Below are 19,139 nucleotides of genomic sequence, written 5' to 3'. Positions count from 1 at the left end.
ATGAGCCATAATCATCTGTAATTAACATTCTCTGGAGTTGTAAAGTTTATAGTGACACAAATGACAACTGCTGAATCAGAAAGATAATAATTAACCTTGAAGAGAATTGAAACGTTTTTCGCTTGATATCATGACGAACAGCACACTGACACAAATCGTACATTTCAGTGTAAAAGTCATAAGTAACTCCGTTATTTGAAAGATCCGTCGCATGAATGTTAAATTCCAGTAATCTGTTGTGCATGAACAACCTACTGTCTGCCTGCTCGTATGTTAAACCTGCGGGAATTAAACATTTATAAATTGTAATTCTCCGGTCATGGCACATAAGTCACCTGCATTCGCTCTTAATCTGCAGCCACGAGCCTACCTCTCGCCCGCCCGCCACCTGCCTACACTCCTCCCACACAAGGCAGGTCCTCCGCATGCGCTGACGGGGTCACTCACCTGGAAGGCTCAGTAGGTCAGGCGGCTCCAGGGTCGTGGTGTTGGGGCTGAAGGAGACCACCGCCAGATCCTCGGCTGTAGCCAGGGAGCGGCACTCCTGCAGGGAACTTTCCTGAAGGAAGGAAGAAGAGGGAGTAAAGTGAACTGAGTCTTGAACTTTCTATGTCTGCATATGTAAATGTTTGTACACATGCTTCAAATATCTATCATCTTGGTATATCCACATGCATGTCATTGTGTCTGTTTCTCTTTCATTTTGTTTTTCATCCTTTATAAAGTGTCAATTTATTCTCCTTTGACTAAATATTTATATCTTTGTACCAATACTCCTTTCTTTACGTTGTACATCAGTTTCTCAACATACGTATATCAAGTCCATTTTTCACTTATGAAGCTAGGCCATTACACAGGCCTGCTACCTAACGTGATGTCTTAGTCTAACGTTTGTCTTTCTAAATCTAAAACTATCGATAAATCATATTTATCTAAAACAACAAAAGTAAAAAGAATTCCTGGAACTGGAAACTCAATATTTTGTTTGGCCCATGAACCCGCAGGCATCTTAACGCACCCTAATAGTCCCATAATTACCAGCTCCCAGTACCCTGTCCTAGCACCGTACCCTAATACCTTATCCTATTATCTTAACTCCAGTTCTTTATCTCAGGAACTTATACCCAGTCCCTTATCCCAGAAGCGTACCTCGAGCACCCTAACCCAGTAGCGTAACCTAGCACCGGCTCCCGGTACTGTACCACCATATCTTGGAGACCTACCATACAGTCAGGAACATTCGTGGATGAGATGACAGGTACAACACAGCAGACGCCGACGGTGCAGTAGTTTTGGCACTCACTCTCGGACAGGAACCCTAACTCTGCCTCACTTTCACACACTGGGGGAGAAAGAAAGAGAGGAGGGGTGAGAGTCGACATACGGTGGGTGCCACACTGTAAGAGAGAGAGGGGAGGACATAACTGTATTGTGAGATGAGAGTTGTGTGGGTAGAGGTCTACAGTTCCCAATTGTAAGGGCATATTGGTAGGTCTTTCAACCACACAGTGCAAGAGTAACGCCATAGTGACATACCGTGAGAGATCGTGTCTCAGCACTGCACTGGGAGAGAAGAGCCAGTTCTTAAAGCCACGCTAAGAGGGCAGCAAGAGTTAGGAGGCTCTCTGCAATAAATCCCTGAGTTCCCACGAGAAACTTGTGAGTTACGAGTGTAGTCAGGCGAAAATTCCACTCCTGGTGCACCATAATTATATGGCTTGTGAGTATTTATGATTCAGTGTCTCAGCTTGAGTAAATATAATGTGGGAAGGTCTTCGTTGGGCGACCTAATCAACCCTCCAGGCTCTGGGCTGGATTCTTGGCGTCTCAATATCACCATCTTTATGTCTACATCCCTACTACCCTGGGTATGACGGCCTGGCCTTTGACTTGACCCTTAAATGCAGGTCAAAAGCTAGGCCATCTTACCCAAAGGCCCTACCATCCTGTACAAACTACTCACCTTCATGATCCAAGACTACAGACTACCACATGTATGTATGATGAAGTATTCGGTAATTTTTCAAACGTACTAGAAATGCCTAAATAATCTTTTTAACAAATATAAATATACATTATATTTAGCGAACCTATTCCCTTTACTTTCTTGTATATAATATATTCATCGAATATCTTGAATACTACGAAAAGATAAAGCAGGAGATGAGGCAGATTTTCTTTGAAAAATTTAACCCGTGAGAAAAGTTGGTAACTTCCGAAGATTGGGTGGGTGGGTTTCCAGATTGTCCAGCCTCATAGAATACTGATGTGCAGTGGACGTGTTCACTTGGTGGCTGGCATAACCATCTTGTTATGATCTCTCTCCAGGGGTTTGATCATTTTGAATCTGTATTATTTCTTTATCATCATGTGTCTTTTATACTTATAAGTGTAATCTTATTAGTGTTAAGACAGAATTAAAACAGTACAGACACGAGCTAACATGATGATTCCTAGAAACAAATCGTATGAAAGCCGACTAAGCGACTTCGGTCAATTTAGATTAGAAAAAAAAATGAAGGTGTGATCCGATACAGGCATTCAGAATCATGAAATGGTTCGTTAATCTCGTCTAATACCCTACGTAAAGATAGATTCGTCTAATAATACTCGTAGCGATGGTACAAACTCGTGGGCAAATGTTTTACCTCGAATGAAGTGCTTTTTCTTCACCAGGATTGTTAACATACGAACTGATCTACTGATTAGAATAGCTGAAACTAGTGCCATATACACGTTTAAGAACAGGATCTACTGATTAGAGTAGTTGAAAGTAGTGCCATATACACGTTTAAGAACAGACATGACAAATACTTCACTTCAAATCCACAATTGACAATATTTGCGCCTCCTTAGCTACATGAAAAGTATATATTTTATTTCAGATATGCAAGTATTTCTTATTCTCACCACACTTATCTATGAGTCATATTATCTCTTCCTCTGTAACAATCAGCCTGGAAGGGACCCAGTGGTTTGTTACTGTTTGTATTTCTATGTAATACTACTCTACCGCTCTACTCTGGCTATGATGTTGTCACACACTGATAATTACAATTCAGATCTGAATCTAAATCTTTAAGGAAAGTCGGCGTCCAACCAGCCCTAAGCCAGGAAGAGCTCCCTTATAGACCCGTGTTCAGGGTATAGGGACCTTAGCTTCCTATTACCGGCCCTCACGAGAATGAGTAACGGGCACCTACCCTTTTAGCGGGCGGGGTTGCCGTCGCCTGGATCCCGAGTTATGGAGGTGAGGAGAGGGTAACGGGGATTAAGATGGCTAGAGCAGCACCTGGTGCACGCTAGCCTCGCTTACACACATGTGTGAGACAACGGAGGCACAGCAAGGACGGGATTTAAGGCGAAAGTCAGAAAACTAAGGAAATTGACGAGTTTATATATATATATATATATATATATATATATATATATATATATATATATATATATATATATATATATTCTTATGAGTCCATGAGGAAAATGAAACACGATAAGTTCCCAAGTGCACTTTCGTGTAATAATCACATCATTTTCCCCGTGGACTGATAGGAATATCTTGATCACGCGCAAAATTGTGATCCTTTCCAATATATATATATATATATATATATATATATATATATATATATATATATATATATATATATATATATATGGGACCCGTGATTCCCATGCCTCAACGATAACCACGACAATCGACTGGGGACTTGTAATCCTGCTAATCAACTGCCGCTACTGTTAGGTTTCTGAGGGATGTTATAATAAAGTATTGTGATTACGTCAAGATAATGAGGATGGTTAGAGGTTGTCTAATACGCAAGACAACAGTGGCCGCATAACGCTAGTCCCAGTAGATTAGGCTGTGTATACACACACACACACACATACACACACACACACAAAATTGGCAGACTCACCTACCACGCTCGCACTTCAAACACACGCGCACACACACACACACAAACACATACTCACCTGACACACTGCCGTCCACACGATTATCTAACAGACACTAACCACACACTCACCTGTAACTAGGGTGCAGGAGGCGTTGACGGGGTCGAGAACATATCTGTCAAAGCGACGGTCTTGTTGCTGACAGATGTGCTGGCCACGAGCTGTGGGACAGCTGTATGACGAGTGTTGACATCTCTCACCAGACAGGCCCGGGGGGCACCTGCAGGTGAAGTTGCGATAACCTGCACGAAGGAAGGTAGTGAGGTAAGCCCTTGCGTTTCAATTCTAGGACATGAGGCTAGGATACAATTCTAGGATATCAAGCTAGGATACAATTCTAGGATATCAAGCTAGGATACAATTCGAGGATATCAAGCTAGGATACAATTCGAGGATATCAAGCTAGGATACAATTCTAGGATATCAAGCTAGGTTACAATTCTAGGATATGAGACTAGGATACAATTCTAGGATATCAAGCTACGAAACATTTCTAGGATATGAGACTAGGATACAATTCTAGGATATCAAGCTACGATACATTTCTAGGATATCAAGCAAGGATATAATTCTAAGATATCAAGGAAAGATACAACACAATACTATGATATTAAGTAAGATACAATACTAAGGTATCAGGCAAGGGTAAAACATTAAGATGCAAGGTTAAAACATTAAGGTATAAGGCTAAAATACTATACTAGGATACCAGGCTAGGATACAATACTACGATATCAGGCGAAGGTATATTAAGATATAAGGCTACTGCACTATATTGAGATATCTTAAGCTAAAATATTACGACATAAGGTGAAAGTAAATCGATCAGATACCATGCTAGGATATCAGGCTAGGATATATTACTGCGATATCAGGCGATGGTAATAAATCAAGATACCATGCTGCTAAGATACTATGCTAGGATATAAGATACTATACGAGGATATCAGGCTAGGATATAAGATACTACACTAGGATACTAGGCCAGGATATCCTACTACGATATCTGACGAGGGTAATACATTAGGATAATAAGCTTAAGATACAACACCAAGAAATCAGGCAAAGCTAATTCATTAACATATCAATTTCAACATACTATCAAGGTGAGATATAAATACAGGATATCAGGCGAGGGTAATACATTATGATATCAGGCCAAGCTCCTAAACCAGGGTATCAGGCTAGGATACAAACAAGAATACGATATCAAGCGAAGGGGTACATACACTAGGAAACATGCTAGGATATTAGGATATCAGGTTAGAATACAGTGCTAAGGAAAGGACCCCAAGTTGGGAAACCATATCGGGATACAGAGCTACAAGGGCACTACGCTGGGAAGGAAAGAGAGCTAGGAAACTAGGAAGTACTAGAAGGCTAGGATTACTACCTAGGTATTCTGTACTAGAGCAAAACGCTGGGGAAGTCCACAGGGACTCTGTAAAAGCATCCTATGTAAGAACACTGTAACTAGGATACCTTGAAGCGAAATACTAGGATACTTGAAATACTAGGTTACTGGAACCAAAACACTAGGCCACTAGGACTGTAATACTAGGTTACTAGAACCAAAACACTAGGCCACTAGGACTGTAATACTAGGTTACTAAAACCAAAACAGTAGGCCACTAGGACTGTAATACTAAGTTACTAGAACCAAAACACTAGGCCACTAGGACTGTACTACTAGATTACTAGAACCGATACACTAGGATACTAGGACATAAATACTAGGTTACTAGAGCCGAAACACTAGGGTAGTAGGACTGAAAGACAAGGATACAAGAACCGAAAACTAGGATACTAGAAGTGAAATACTAGGATACTAGAACTGAAACACTTGGCTACAAGGACCATAATACTATGATACTAGAACCGAAACGCTTGGCTACTAGAAGTGAAATTCTAGGACACTAGGACTGAAATACTAGAAGCGAGATACTAGGATACAGGAACTGAAACATTAAAATACTTGGACTGAAACACTAAGATACTGTAAACACTAGAATACTAGGATGGAAATATTAGAGTACTAGGATTGAAATACTAGTATTCTAGAACTGAAGCACTGAGATACTAGATCTGAAACACCAAAATAATAGGACAAAAACCGGAATCTTAGGATGAAATGTAGGACACTAGATTTGTGACTAGGAAACTAGGACCGAAATACTAGAATATTCGGAATGAAACAATAGAACACTTGGAGTGAAACAGTGGAATATCAAAACTGTAACACGAGAATAACAGGACAAATACGAGGATACCAGGACCGAACCACTAGGATACCACGACCGAACCACTAGGATACCAGGACCGAACCACTAGGATACCAGGACAAAACCACTAAGATACCAGGACCGAACCACTAGGATACTATAAATGGAACACAAGAAATGAAACACCAGCATGATAGGTCTCAAAGACAAGAGTACTGGAACTGATACACTCGGATACTGGGATAAATGCTGGGATACTAGGATCGAAACACTAGCAAACTAGACAAGCACTAGGATACTAGGACTGAAACACTGGGAAACTAGGACTGAAACGCTGAGATATTAGGACCGAAACACTATGTTGCTAGGACTAATACTGTGGAAACAGAACAAGCACTAGGAGACTAGGAGAAAACTAGGAGACTAGGAGAAAACTAGGAGACTAGGAGTGAAACACGGACACTATCACTAAAGCACAAGAATACTAGGAGTGAAACACCGGATTACTAGGACACTTGCGGTGAAAACACACCCAGGTAACATGAAGGATGACCAGCACCAACACTGACCTGGGGAGCTGGTGCAGGTGGCACCGCTGGCACAAGGGTGGGCCAGGCAGGGGTCCTGACACTGCAGGCGGGATGACGTATGGCAGAGCACCTCCCCCATCTGCACCACAGGTCAGGGGTCAAGGGGAGTAAAGAACACTTGAATAAATGACAAAGAAAAACAGACAAGGAACGTGGCGATGATTATGAGTAGGTGGAGGGAACTGGCAGAGCAGAGTGGGTAGATATAGGGAAGTGGGCGAGGTACATGGCGGCTACGTGGAGGGTAGTGGTGGAGTGAAGGGGACGGAGAGGCAACAGTGGACAGAGGTGAACGGTACAGAAATATGGTACAGTGGACAGAGGAGAGGAAAGGCCAGGACAGACAAGATTACTCACTAATGTTACTATTCTACTGTGACGATTTACTGAATAACATGATTGAATTTTTTTTTCCATTAACTTCTTTAAATATGAAACTTTGCTTCTTTTTATTCTTCCAAAGTTAATTTGTTTAATGGAATTTTGCAGTGATAAATAATTTCAAATTTCCTCTTTTAAATGAAAATTTAAAAATTGTTACCTTTTCATTTTGACTTTGTTTCAGAGTAAATTTACTTTTCCCTAAATCATACTTAGATATATTTTGGTTGCCATTAATTCGTTTTAATCTGATATGGCACAAAAATAAGAAATAAAAATGTTGAAAAAAGGAGCTTGAAATTCTAAATTAGAATTCTGGAAATTCTTGTAATCAAAAGCTTAAAAATTGAAACAAACTGACATTTAGGAGGAAAAATAAAGATAATTTTTTGATTACATGGCATCGGCAGGCAGTACAGGGGTCGGCTAGCCACTCAGCGTCCGGCATCACCACACGCCCCGCCCACTGGCACGTGACGTCACAGCCGCACGCCTCCAGCTTCCGGTTCATTCTGGTGGTGTCTTCCTCGGCCTGCGGAAGGTCGTTAGAATTCATACGCTAACCTTTTCACAGCGCCTCATTTGCATAGTGGAAAACTGCGAGAGAGAGGGAGAAAGTAACTTCCTGCTGTACAAAGGCGCTGGCAGAGCCTCCGTCAATGTGTGTGTAAAATTCATGACTCCGGCTTTTAGAGGTAGTGTGGGTGTGTACTGGTGGCCCGGGGTCTGGGCTATAAATAGAGGCGACGACTTTTTTTTTTTTTTTTTTTGTTCACCTAATGTTCGTCCTGTATCGTCCGGCATGCGGGTTCACTTGGTATCAATGGATTCTGATGAAGAGGTTCGTCCTGGGGAGAATCGTTCGTGTGTGTGTGTGTGTGTGTGTGTGTGTGGTGGTTTTATGAGGAAGAGTTATCAGGATAGGACAGTCTGAGTAATATACCCAGGCTAACAGATATTGGTGTGGGTCGTACTGTCGTCGAACCAGTGAGTTAAAATGAAACTTCCCAGCAACCTACACACACACACACACATAAATTAAATAGAATTCCAGATATAAGCAGATATAAGTACTCATCATCATCATTTCTCTCTTCTCCCCTGACAATGTCTCTGATTATTAATGATTCGTTCAACTAAATATATACCAGAGCTTCCATGTACGCACCATCCAGCCCTTCTATGCAGAACCAAATCCTTACCTAAATCTCATAAGCTTTACCATGCAGACACACTCGATGGCTGCTGAGAATTTAATATTCCCAGAAATGTTTGGTTGGTTCCAACATCATAGGAATATATATATATATATATATATATATATATATATATATATATATATATATATATATATATATATAATGCCCATACACGCACGTAAACATACATATACACACATATAAATATATACACGTATATATCCATACTTGCTTGTCTTCATTCATTCCTGGCGCTACCCCGCTCCACAGGAAAAAGTATCGCTACCCTCTGCTTCAGCGAGGTAGCGCCAGGAAAAGACAAAAAAAAAAAAAAAAGGCCCCATTCGTTCACACAGTCTCTAGCTGTCATGTGTAATGCACCGAAACCACAGCTCCCTTTCCACATCCAGGCCCCACAAAACTTTCCATGGTTTACCCCAGACGTTTCACATGCCCTGGTTCAGTCCATTGACAGCACGTCGTCCCCGATATACCACATCGTTCCTATTCACTCTATTCCTTGCACGCCTCTCACCCTCCTGTATGTTCAGGCCCCGATCGCTCAAAATCTTTTTCACTTTATCCTTCCACCTCCAATTTGGTCTCCCACTTCTCGATTCCCTCCCCCTCAAACACATATATCCTCTTTGTTAATCTTTCCTAATTCATTCTCTTCGTATGGCCAAACCATTTCAATACAGCCTACCACACATCTCTCTTACCTTTTCATTACTTACTCGAGCAAACCACCTCACACCACATATTGTCCTTAAACATCTCATTTCCAACACATCCACCCTCCTCCGCACAACCCTATCTATAGCCCATACCTGGCCTCCAACAACTCCCTTACCTGGCCTCCAACACGTCCCTTACCTGGCCTCCAACAACTCCCTTACCTGGCCTCCAACAACTCCCTTACCTGGCCTCCAACACGTCCCTTACCTGGCCTCCAACACGTCCCTTACCTGGCCTCCAACACGTCCCTTACCTGGCCTCCAACACGTCCCTTACCTGGCCTCCAACAACTCCCTTACCTGGCCTCCAACACGTCCCTTACCTGGCCTCCAACAACTCCCTTACCTGGCCTCCAACAACTCCCTTACCTGGCCTCCAACAACTCCCTTACCTGGCCTCCAACAACTCCCTTACCTGGCCTCCAACAACTCCCTTACCTGGCCTCCAACACGTCCCTTACCTGGCCTCCAACAACTCCCTTACCTGGCCTCCAACACGTCCCTTACCTGGCCTCCAACACGTCCCTTACCTGGCCTCCAACAACTCCCTTACCTGGCCTCCAACAACTCCCTTACCTGGCCTCCAACACGTCCCTTACCTGGCCTCCAACAACTCCCTTACCTGGCCTCCAACAACTCCCTTACCTGGCCTCCAACAACTCCCTTACCTGGCCTCCAACAACTCCCTTACCTGGCCTCCAACACGTCCCTTACCTGGCCTCCAACACGTCCCTTACCTGGCCTCCAACAACTCCCTTACCTGGCCTCCAACAACTCCCTTACCTGGCCTCCAACAACTCCCTTACCTGGCCTCCAACAACTCCCTTACCTGGCCTCCAACAACTCCCTTACCTGGCCTCCAACAACTCCCTTACCTGGCCTCCAACACGTCCCTTACCTGGCCTCCAACAACTCCCTTACCTGGCCTCCAACAACTCCCTTACCTGGCCTCCAACACGTCCCTTACCTGGCCTCCAACACGTCCCTTACCTGGCCTCCAACAACTCCCTTACCTGGCCTCCAACACGTCCCTTACCTGGCCTCCAACAACTCCCTTACCTGGCCTCCAACACGTCCCTTACCTGGCCTCCAACACGTCCCTTACCTGGCCTCCAACAACTCCCTTACCTGGCCTCCAACAACTCCCTTACCTGGCCTCCAACACGTCCCTTACCTGGCCTCCAACACGTCCCTTACCTGGCCTCCAACACGTCCCTTACCTGGCCTCCAACAACTCCCTTACCTGGCCTCCAACACGTCCCTTACCTGGCCTCCAACACGTCCCTTACCTGGCCTCCAACACGTCCCTTACCTGGCCTCCAACAACTCCCTTACCTGGCCTCCAACAACTCCCTTACCTGGCCTCCAACAACTCCCTTACCTGGCCTCCAACAACTCCCTTACCTGGCCTCCAACACGTCCCTTACCTGGCCTCCAACACGTCCCTTACCTGGCCTCCAACAACTCCCTTACCTGGCCTCCAACACGTCCCTTACCTGGCCTCCAACAACTCCCTTACCTGGCCTCCAACACGTCCCTTACCTGGCCTCCAACAACTCCCTTACCTGGCCTCCAACAACTCCCTTACCTGGCCTCCAACAACTCCCTTACCTGGCCTCCAACACGTCCCTTACCTGGCCTCCAACAACTCCCTTACCTGGCCTCCAACAACTCCCTTACCTGGCCTCCAACACGTCCCTTACCTGGCCTCCAACACGTCCCTTACCTGGCCTCCAACACGTCCCTTACCTGGCCTCCAACACGTCCCTTACCTGGCCTCCAACAACTCCCTTACCTGGCCTCCAACACGTCCCTTACCTGGCCTCCAACACGTCCCTTACCTGGCCTCCAACAACTCCCTTACCTGGCCTCCAACACGTCCCTTACCTGGCCTCCAACAACTCCCTTACCTGGCCTCCAACAACTCCCTTACCTGGCCTCCAACAACTCCCTTACCTGGCCTCCAACACGTCCCTTACCTGGCCTCCAACAACTCCCTTACCTGGCCTCCAACACGTCCCTTACCTGGCCTCCAACACGTCCCTTACCTGGCCTCCAACACGTCCCTTACCTGGCCTCCAACAACTCCCTTACCTGGCCTCCAACACGTCCCTTACCTGGCCTCCAACAACTCCCTTACCTGGCCTCCAACAACTCCCTTACCTGGCCTCCAACACGTCCCTTACCTGGCCTCCAACACGTCCCTTACCTGGCCTCCAACAACTCCCTTACCTGGCCTCCAACACGTCCCTTACCTGGCCTCCAACAACTCCCTTACCTGGCCTCCAACAACTCCCTTACCTGGCCTCCAACAACTCCCTTACCTGGCCTCCAACAACTCCCTTACCTGGCCTCCAACACGTCCCTTACCTGGCCTCCAACAACTCCCTTACCTGGCCTCCAACAACTCCCTTACCTGGCCTCCAACACGTCCCTTACCTGGCCTCCAACAACTCCCTTACCTGGCCTCCAACAACTCCCTTACCTGGCCTCCAACAACTCCCTTACCTGGCCTCCAACAACTCCCTTACCTGGCCTCCAACAACTCCCTTACCTGGCCTCCAACAACTCCCTTACCTGGCCTCCAACAACTCCCTTACCTGGCCTCCTACAAGTCCCTCACCTGGACCCCAGCACGTCTCTCACCTGGCCTCCAACACGTCCCTTACCTGGCCTCCAACAACTCCCTTACCTGGCCTCCAACACGTCCCTTACCTGGCCTCCAACAACTCCCTTACCTGGCCTCCAACAACTCCCTTACCTGGCCTCCAACAACTCCCTTACCTGGCCTCCAACACGTCCCTTACCTGGCCTCCAACAACTCCCTTACCTGGCCTCCAACAACTCCCTTACCTGGCCTCCAACAACTCCCTTACCTGGCCTCCAACAACTCCCTTACCTGGCCTCCAACACGTCCCTTACCTGGCCTCCAACAACTCCCTTACCTGGCCTCCAACAACTCCCTCACCTGGCGTCCAACACGTCCCTTACCTGGCCTCCAACAACTCCCTTACCTGGCCTCCAACACGTCCCTCACCTGGACTCAAACACGTCCCTCACCTGGATGAGGTAACTATCCAGGTCACCATAGACGTCGTCCAGCTCCAGGTACACGGCGTTACAGGCGTCCTCGTCACTAACTGTGGGAGATACAAGGGTCGTCACTGTGGGAGAGATACAAGGGTCGTCACTGAGTTAGATACAAGAGTCGTGTTACTGAGTTAGATACAAGGGTCGTCACAGCGAGAGACACAAGAGTCGTGTTACTGAGTTAGATACAAAGGTCGTCACAGCGAGAGACACAAGAGTCGTGTTACTGAGTTAGATACAAGAGTCGTGTTACTGAGTCAGATACAAGGGTCGTCACTGTGGGAGATACAAGGGTCGCTCACTGTGCGATACACACAAGGGTCGTCACTGTTAGAGATACAAGGGTCGCTCACTGTGCGATACACACAAGGGTCGTCACTGTTAGAGATACAAGGGTCGCTCACTGTGCGATACACACAAGGGTCGTCACTGTGGGAGATAGACACAAGGGTCGTCAGTGGAGGGTGGACAGGCGTGTCCTCGACACCCACTCCACATCAACAAAGTGGACAGACGGTCGGAATGTCAGGTCCGGCAATAATTATTCGTGGATTATTCGGGTGACGGTTTTAGTGGACAGATGGTGACACTATGGCGGCTGGTGGCGTCATACTGGTGTCAGGTCAGCTGCCTGTACGTGAGACGTGGCCCGCCCCCCTCCAACAGTGTGGGATCGAGAGGTGAGAATAATAGAATGCCGTCCAACTTACGGGTTTGTGTTCGGCTTTGTAGGTGTACTTTACGACAGACGTTTCTATGCCAGCCTTTGTCTTCCTTGGTGCTCAGGAATATTGATCATCAATATTTTCACCTACGGCCCGCTAGATACACCAGAGGACAGACTACTGGCTGACTATTGTGTGTGTGGTTCCGTCTCACGTCAGGGAAAATACAGAAGACAAAAATATAAATTTCATTCGTCAAGGTAATCATAGAAGAGGCTTTAGGAACACGAGCGTCACCTCAGTACATGATGATGCAAGAGGATTTCCACCAGAGGGCCAGGGAGGACCTCCACCTCCTCCTCCTCCTCAGCAACACACAGCTGAGCTGAAAGAGACGATGGTGCCCTGGGAGTCTCAGGGTCTTAAGCAAGAGCACTTCCCCAGGCTAAAAATATCTTCGCCATGCCCCCTGCACGGGATCCCAACCACTCACACTCCTTTCATTTTTTTTTTTTTCTTTTTTTGCTTTGTCGCTGTCTCCCGCGTTTGCGAGGTAGCGCAAGGAAACAGACGAAAGAAATGGTCCAACCCACCCCCATACACATGTATATACATACGTCCACACACGCAAATATACATACCTACACAGCTTTCCATGGTTCACCCCAGACGCTTCACATGCCCTGATTCAATCCACTGACAGCACGTCAACCCCGGTATACCACATCGATCCAATTCACTCTATTCCTTGCCCTCCTTTCACCCTCGTGCATGTTCAGGCCCCGATCACACAAAATCTTTTTCACTCCATCTTTCCACCTCCTTTCATATAAACCAAATTATTCCCATTTTTCTTTTAAGAATACGAAAGGAAAAGAAAATCTTATATTGTTAGGAATATAATCTTGGTCTTGTGGCAAACTGACGAACAGCAGCAGTAAATGCCAGTCATCACTGCCCCACAGCAAGTCTTGTGTCATCATCCATGTAGGTCCTCACATCAACACTTTAGCCACAGTTGTCAAAAAGGAAACTACCTTACCCGGGTACTGTACCTAGAGCAACGTATATATATATATATATATATATATATATATATATATATATATATATATATATATATATATATATATATATGTAAGGCATGTGTACGTGTAGGAAGAGAGGAAAGTGATTGGTTCTCAGTGAATGTAGGTTTGCGGCAGGGGTGTGTGACGTCTCCATGTTTGTTTAATTTGTTTATGGATGGGGTTGTTAGGGAGGTAAATGCAAGAGTTTTGGAAAGAGGGGCAAGTATGAAGTCTGTTGGGGATGAGAGAGCTTGGGAAGTGAGTCAGTTGTTGTTCGCTGATGATACAGCGCTGGTGGCGGATTCATGTGAGAAACTGCAGAAGCTGGTGACTGAGTCTGGTAAAGTGTGTGGAAGAAGAAAGTTAAGAGTAAATGTGAATAAGAGCAAGGTTATTAGGTACAGTAGGGTTGAGGGTCAAGTCAATTGGGAGGTGAGTTTGAATGGAGAAAAACTGGAGGAAGTGAAGTGTTTTAGATATCTGGGAGTGGATCTGGCAGCGGATGGAACCATGGAAGCGGAAGTGGATCATAGGGTGGGGGAGGGGGCGAAAATCCTGGGGGCCTTGAAGAATGTGTGGAAGTCGAGAACATTATCTCGGAAAGCAAAAATGGGTATGTTTGAAGGAATAGTGGTTCCAACAATGTTGTATGGTTGCGAGGCGTGGGCTATGGATAGAGTTGTGCGCAGGAGGATGGATGTGCTGGAAATGAGATGTTTGAGGACAATGTGTGGTGTGAGGTGGTTTGATCGAGTGAGTAACGTAAGGGTAAGGGATATGTGTGGAAATAAAAAGAGCGTGGTTGAGAGAGCAGAAGAGGGTGTTTTGAAGTGGTTTGGGCACATGGAGAGAATGAGTGAGGAAAGATTGACCAAGAGGATATATGTGTCGGAGGTGGAGGGAACGAGGAGAAGAGGGAGACCAAATTGGAGGTGGAAAGATGGAGTGAAAAAGATTTTGTGTGATCGGGGCCTGAATATGCAGGAGGGTGAAAGGAGGGCAAGGAATAGAGTGAATTGGAGCGATGTGGTATACCGGGGTTGACGTGCTGTCAGTGGATTGAATCAAGGCATGTGAAGCGTCTGGGGTAAACCATGGAAAGCTGTGTAGGTATGTATATTTGCGTGTGTGGACGTATGTATATACATGTGTATGGGGGGGGGGGGTTGGGCCATTTCTTTCGTCTGTTTCCTTGCGCTACCTCGCAAACGCGGGAGACAGCGACAAAGTATAATAAAATATAAATAAATATATATATATATATATATATATATATATATATATATATATATATATATATATATATATATATATATATATAAAGAGAGAGAGAGAGAGAGAGAGAGAGAGAGAGAGAGAGAGAGAGAGAGAGAGAGAGAGAGAGAGAGAGAGAGTCTGTTCAGTATACAAAGTATTTTTCCTCCCTTTCCAACAACAATACGTCACAGGTTGCGGGAAGACAGCTCGTCCCTCAGCTCCAACATTCTGACGTTGAACACCAGGTGATGAGGGGTCATCATGTCACGTCAGGATAATTTTCACCTTTTTTGTGCAATCTTTCCGAAACCAACGATAGGTATCCATACATTCGTTTAACGAAATTCACTTAAAATCGGAAAACAATTTGATAAGCTTACAGATAAACACACAGACGGGCCTCCGTGGTGCAGTGGGTAGCGTCGTTAACCACTATTCACACAAGGGCTCGCCCAGGTTCGAACAGTGGGGGTGCGTGCGGCAGTCGAGCCACAGCTGTTCATCCCCACCCACCTCCTCCTGCATCTCCACCACCAGCCAGAGCAGGGTCATCGTTCCCGTAACACCGTCTCCTCGTACAGCAGCCGCCCACTCCTTGATGATTAGTAAACAATGGTTTGTTCCTGTACGATCAGGGTGCTGGGCGAGGCATGGTGTTCGTGCCATGGTGTCCCTCTGTTCAAGCTACGACGTCCCCTGGTCCGTGCCATGGTGTCCCTCTGTTCAAGCCACGACGTCCCCCGGTTGGTGCCATGGTGTCCCTCTGTTCACGCTACGACGTCCCATGGTTCGTGCCATGGTGTCCCTCTGTTCAAGCTACGACGTCCCATGGTTCGTGCCATGGTGTCCCTCTGTTCAAGCCACGACGTCCCCTGATTCGTGCCATGGTGTCCCTCTGTTCAAGCTACGACGTCCCCCGGCTCGTGCCATGGTGTCCCTCTGTTCAAGCTACGACGTCCCACGGTTCGTGCCATGGTATCCCTCTGTTCAAGCTACGACGTCCCCCGGTTGGTGCCATGGTGTCCCTCTGTTCAAGCTACGACGTCCTACGGTTCGGGCCATGGTGTCCCTCTGTTCAAGCTACGACGTCCCCCGGTTGGTGCCATGGTGTCCCTCTGTTCAAGCTACGACGTCCCATGGTTCGGGCCATGGTATCCCTCTGTTCAAGCTACGACGTCCCCCGGTTCGTGCCATGGTTTCCCTCTGTTCAAGCTACGACGTCCCATGGTTCGGGCCATGGTGTCCCTCTGTTCAAGCTACGACGTCCCACGGTTCGGGCCATGGTGTCACTCTGTTCAAGCTACGACGTCCCACGGTTCGGGCCATGGTGTCCCTCTGTTCAAGCTACGACGTCCCATGGTTCGGGCCATGGTGTCCCTCTGTTCAAGCTACGACGTCCCACGGTTCGTGCCATGGTGTCCCTCTGTTCAAGCTACGACGTCCCCCGGTTGGTGCCATGGTGTCCCTCTGTTCAAGCTACGACGTCCCATGGTTCGGGCCATGGTGTCCCTCTGTTCAAGCTACGACGTCCCATGGTTCGGGCCATGGTGTCACTCTGTTCAAGCTACGACGTCCCACGGTTCGGGCCATGGTGTCACTCTGTTCAAGCTATGATATCTCTCGGTCCGTGCCATGGTATCCCCCTGTTCAAGGTACAACGTTCCCTGGTTCGTGCCACGGTGTCCCACTGTTCAAGCCACGACGTCCCCCGGTTCGTGCCACGGTATCCTTCGGTTCCTCCAGATAATGAACCTCGAATCAGATGTGTCGCTCATCAGCTGATTGCCGACGTCAGAGGCGGACCCCCGATTGGCTGAGACCATTGGACTATACACCAGTGATTATCAAAGTCACTCCCTGGTGGATGGGGACGGAGTATCTTTTATAAAGATAACTATCTAGGCCTAACGTAGATGACTACCCTCGGCATGTGAGCTCGTCCGTTGGCAACACATCACACTAGTAGTTCCTGCAGGAGGTGTAATGTGACGGTCAACCAGCGTGATCAATCATTAGACTCCACCCAGCGGGAGGAGGGCTTCACCCAGGTGCCAGGGGAGCTGAGGTGATTACCAGGTGTCAATCAGGTGCGTGTGTGTGTGTGTGTGGAGGGTGGGGGAGCCAGGCACCACTCAGGTGGATGATCTGCCAGTCAGGGGCGCCAGCGGGCGGGGTGGGGAGCGGGAGATGGAGGGTGAGTGAGGAGGAGAGGCTCGAGTGTCACTGTCACTCGGTCGCAGGACCCAACACATCCTCCTGATGACACGACCCAAAATCCATCTCAACCTTCGCTCCAACTCATCTCTTCCCTCTCCCTCCACTCTTCCAGATCCCTCCACGACCCCATTCCTCCCCTCTCCAGAACCCCTTCCCTCACCAGGCCAAACATGTCTGTCCATCCCCTCGCTAAACACCGTCTACTTTTTTCCCTTCTAGACATTCCCTTCCCTCGGCAGAGATCCCCTCCGTCCCGGCTCCATCCCAACCATACACCCCTCCCGTCTCCCTCTCCTAGTAACACACCCTCCCCTAGTGCCCTGTTCAAGCACCCCTCCTCCCTTCCCCTGACCCACTACCCCTGCCTCTTCCCCTTGGCCTGGCCAAACACTCCGCCTCTTCCCCTGCCACAGCCGAGACCAGCGCCACGAGATCGATGTTGGTCCTGCCACAGCCATTACTGGCGACGACCCCGCGCCCTCACTCACCTGCTGCCCCTCCTACCACCCCGCCTGCTGACCCCCTCCAGACCATCCTCCGCCTGCTGACCCCCTCCAGACCATCCTCCGCCTGCTGACCCCTCCAGACCATCTCCCACCTGCTGACCCCCTCCGAGCCATCCCCTACCTACTGCCCCTCCCACATTCCTAACTCTCTGGCCCTCAGCCTCCACCTGCCCTCATCTGTTACTTGCTCTAACTACACTTCACCTCAAAATCCTGGTCTTCTTGCAAGTGTTAATATTAGCTCAGATACTCCAGATGTTTCAATTAATGGCTCAAATACTTCAGTTGCGTCCCGCTAACGAGGCCAATATTTGACCTCCACCCATTAACAGTTCATCAAATACTTCATCGTCTCGGAGTGACACCAGTGGTTCACAAGGTTCAAGGAGTGATTCGCTTGGTTTCGAGATAAGCGGGGCTTCGGGAGCCTCCAAGTGCTACTGCTTTACCTCCTGTGGCTCAAATGGTTCAGAAAGCGATTCACTTGATTCTGGAAGAAGCCATGGCAGGGCTTCAGGAGTCTGTCCTACAGTGACTCCACTCCAAGAGATTGAGACTCCGCAACATCCTCTCGTTCTTCTTTTGTTATCTCTTCTGACTTACTTTTCCTATTTTCATTTTTGTATTTTCCTCCAAACTTGATTCTTCACCATGGAGGCTTCACTGGGGGGAAAAATGATACTGACCCAAGCCAATCATGACGGGTTACCGTGAGGTCCACAAGACTGAGTGTCTTGCTTGTGGTAACATAGACAGAATCCCGGGACGCGCACATCCCACCCGGAGTGTACCATTGTACCGGTTCTCTCTTCACAGCGCGATTGTACCGTCTCTCATCACAGCCCGTCGTGCCGCCTCTGTCTTGGGTCGGTACCACAGGTGTACCATCATGTGTACCATCATGTGTACCATGGTGTGTACCATGATGTGTACCATGATGTATACCATGATGTGTACCATCATATGTACCATCATGTGTACCATGATGTGTACCATGATGTGTACCATGATATGTACCATGATGGCCAGTCATCATGATGATGATGACTGCCTGATGTCAGTCGTACAGTGATGCTCGTGTGATAACTGGCCCGCCAGACGATGATGACCAAGTAGTGATGACGACTGAGTGGCACTTAGTGATGACGAATACGTGACGTCAGATATGGTGATGACCTTGTATACTGAGCGATGGTTGCATGGTGCATGAGCGGTGACCACAGTGTAATGCAGTAACGACACTGA

The 19,139-nt window shown here is 47.4% G+C and overlaps 1 protein-coding gene across 1 annotated transcript in view; it reads right to left on the bottom strand.

Annotated features, from left to right (window-relative positions):
• LOC139750048 (uncharacterized) overlaps positions 1–15,431 on the bottom strand; it is a 49,574-nt gene extending 34,143 nt beyond the window's left edge. Inside the window, exons 1-8 of the mRNA XM_071664386.1 lie at positions 15,361–15,431; positions 12,445–12,608; positions 12,150–12,253; positions 7,551–7,685; positions 6,752–6,851; positions 4,032–4,202; positions 1,224–1,342; positions 448–559 (exon numbers count right to left, since the gene is read on the bottom strand). Coding sequence (XP_071520487.1) covers positions 448–559; positions 1,224–1,342; positions 4,032–4,202; positions 6,752–6,851; positions 7,551–7,685; positions 12,150–12,253; positions 12,445–12,608; positions 15,361–15,431 — 976 coding nt within the window. The remainder of the gene's footprint in view (positions 1–447; positions 560–1,223; positions 1,343–4,031; positions 4,203–6,751; positions 6,852–7,550; positions 7,686–12,149; positions 12,254–12,444; positions 12,609–15,360) is intronic.
• Between the last annotated feature and the right edge of the window lie 3,708 nt (positions 15,432–19,139).

Source organism: Panulirus ornatus, chromosome 9 (assembly GCF_036320965.1).
Source record: "Panulirus ornatus isolate Po-2019 chromosome 9, ASM3632096v1, whole genome shotgun sequence".
Taxonomy (NCBI): Eukaryota; Metazoa; Arthropoda; class Malacostraca; order Decapoda; family Palinuridae; genus Panulirus; species Panulirus ornatus.
This window is presented reverse-complemented; position numbering and strand designations above follow the sequence as displayed.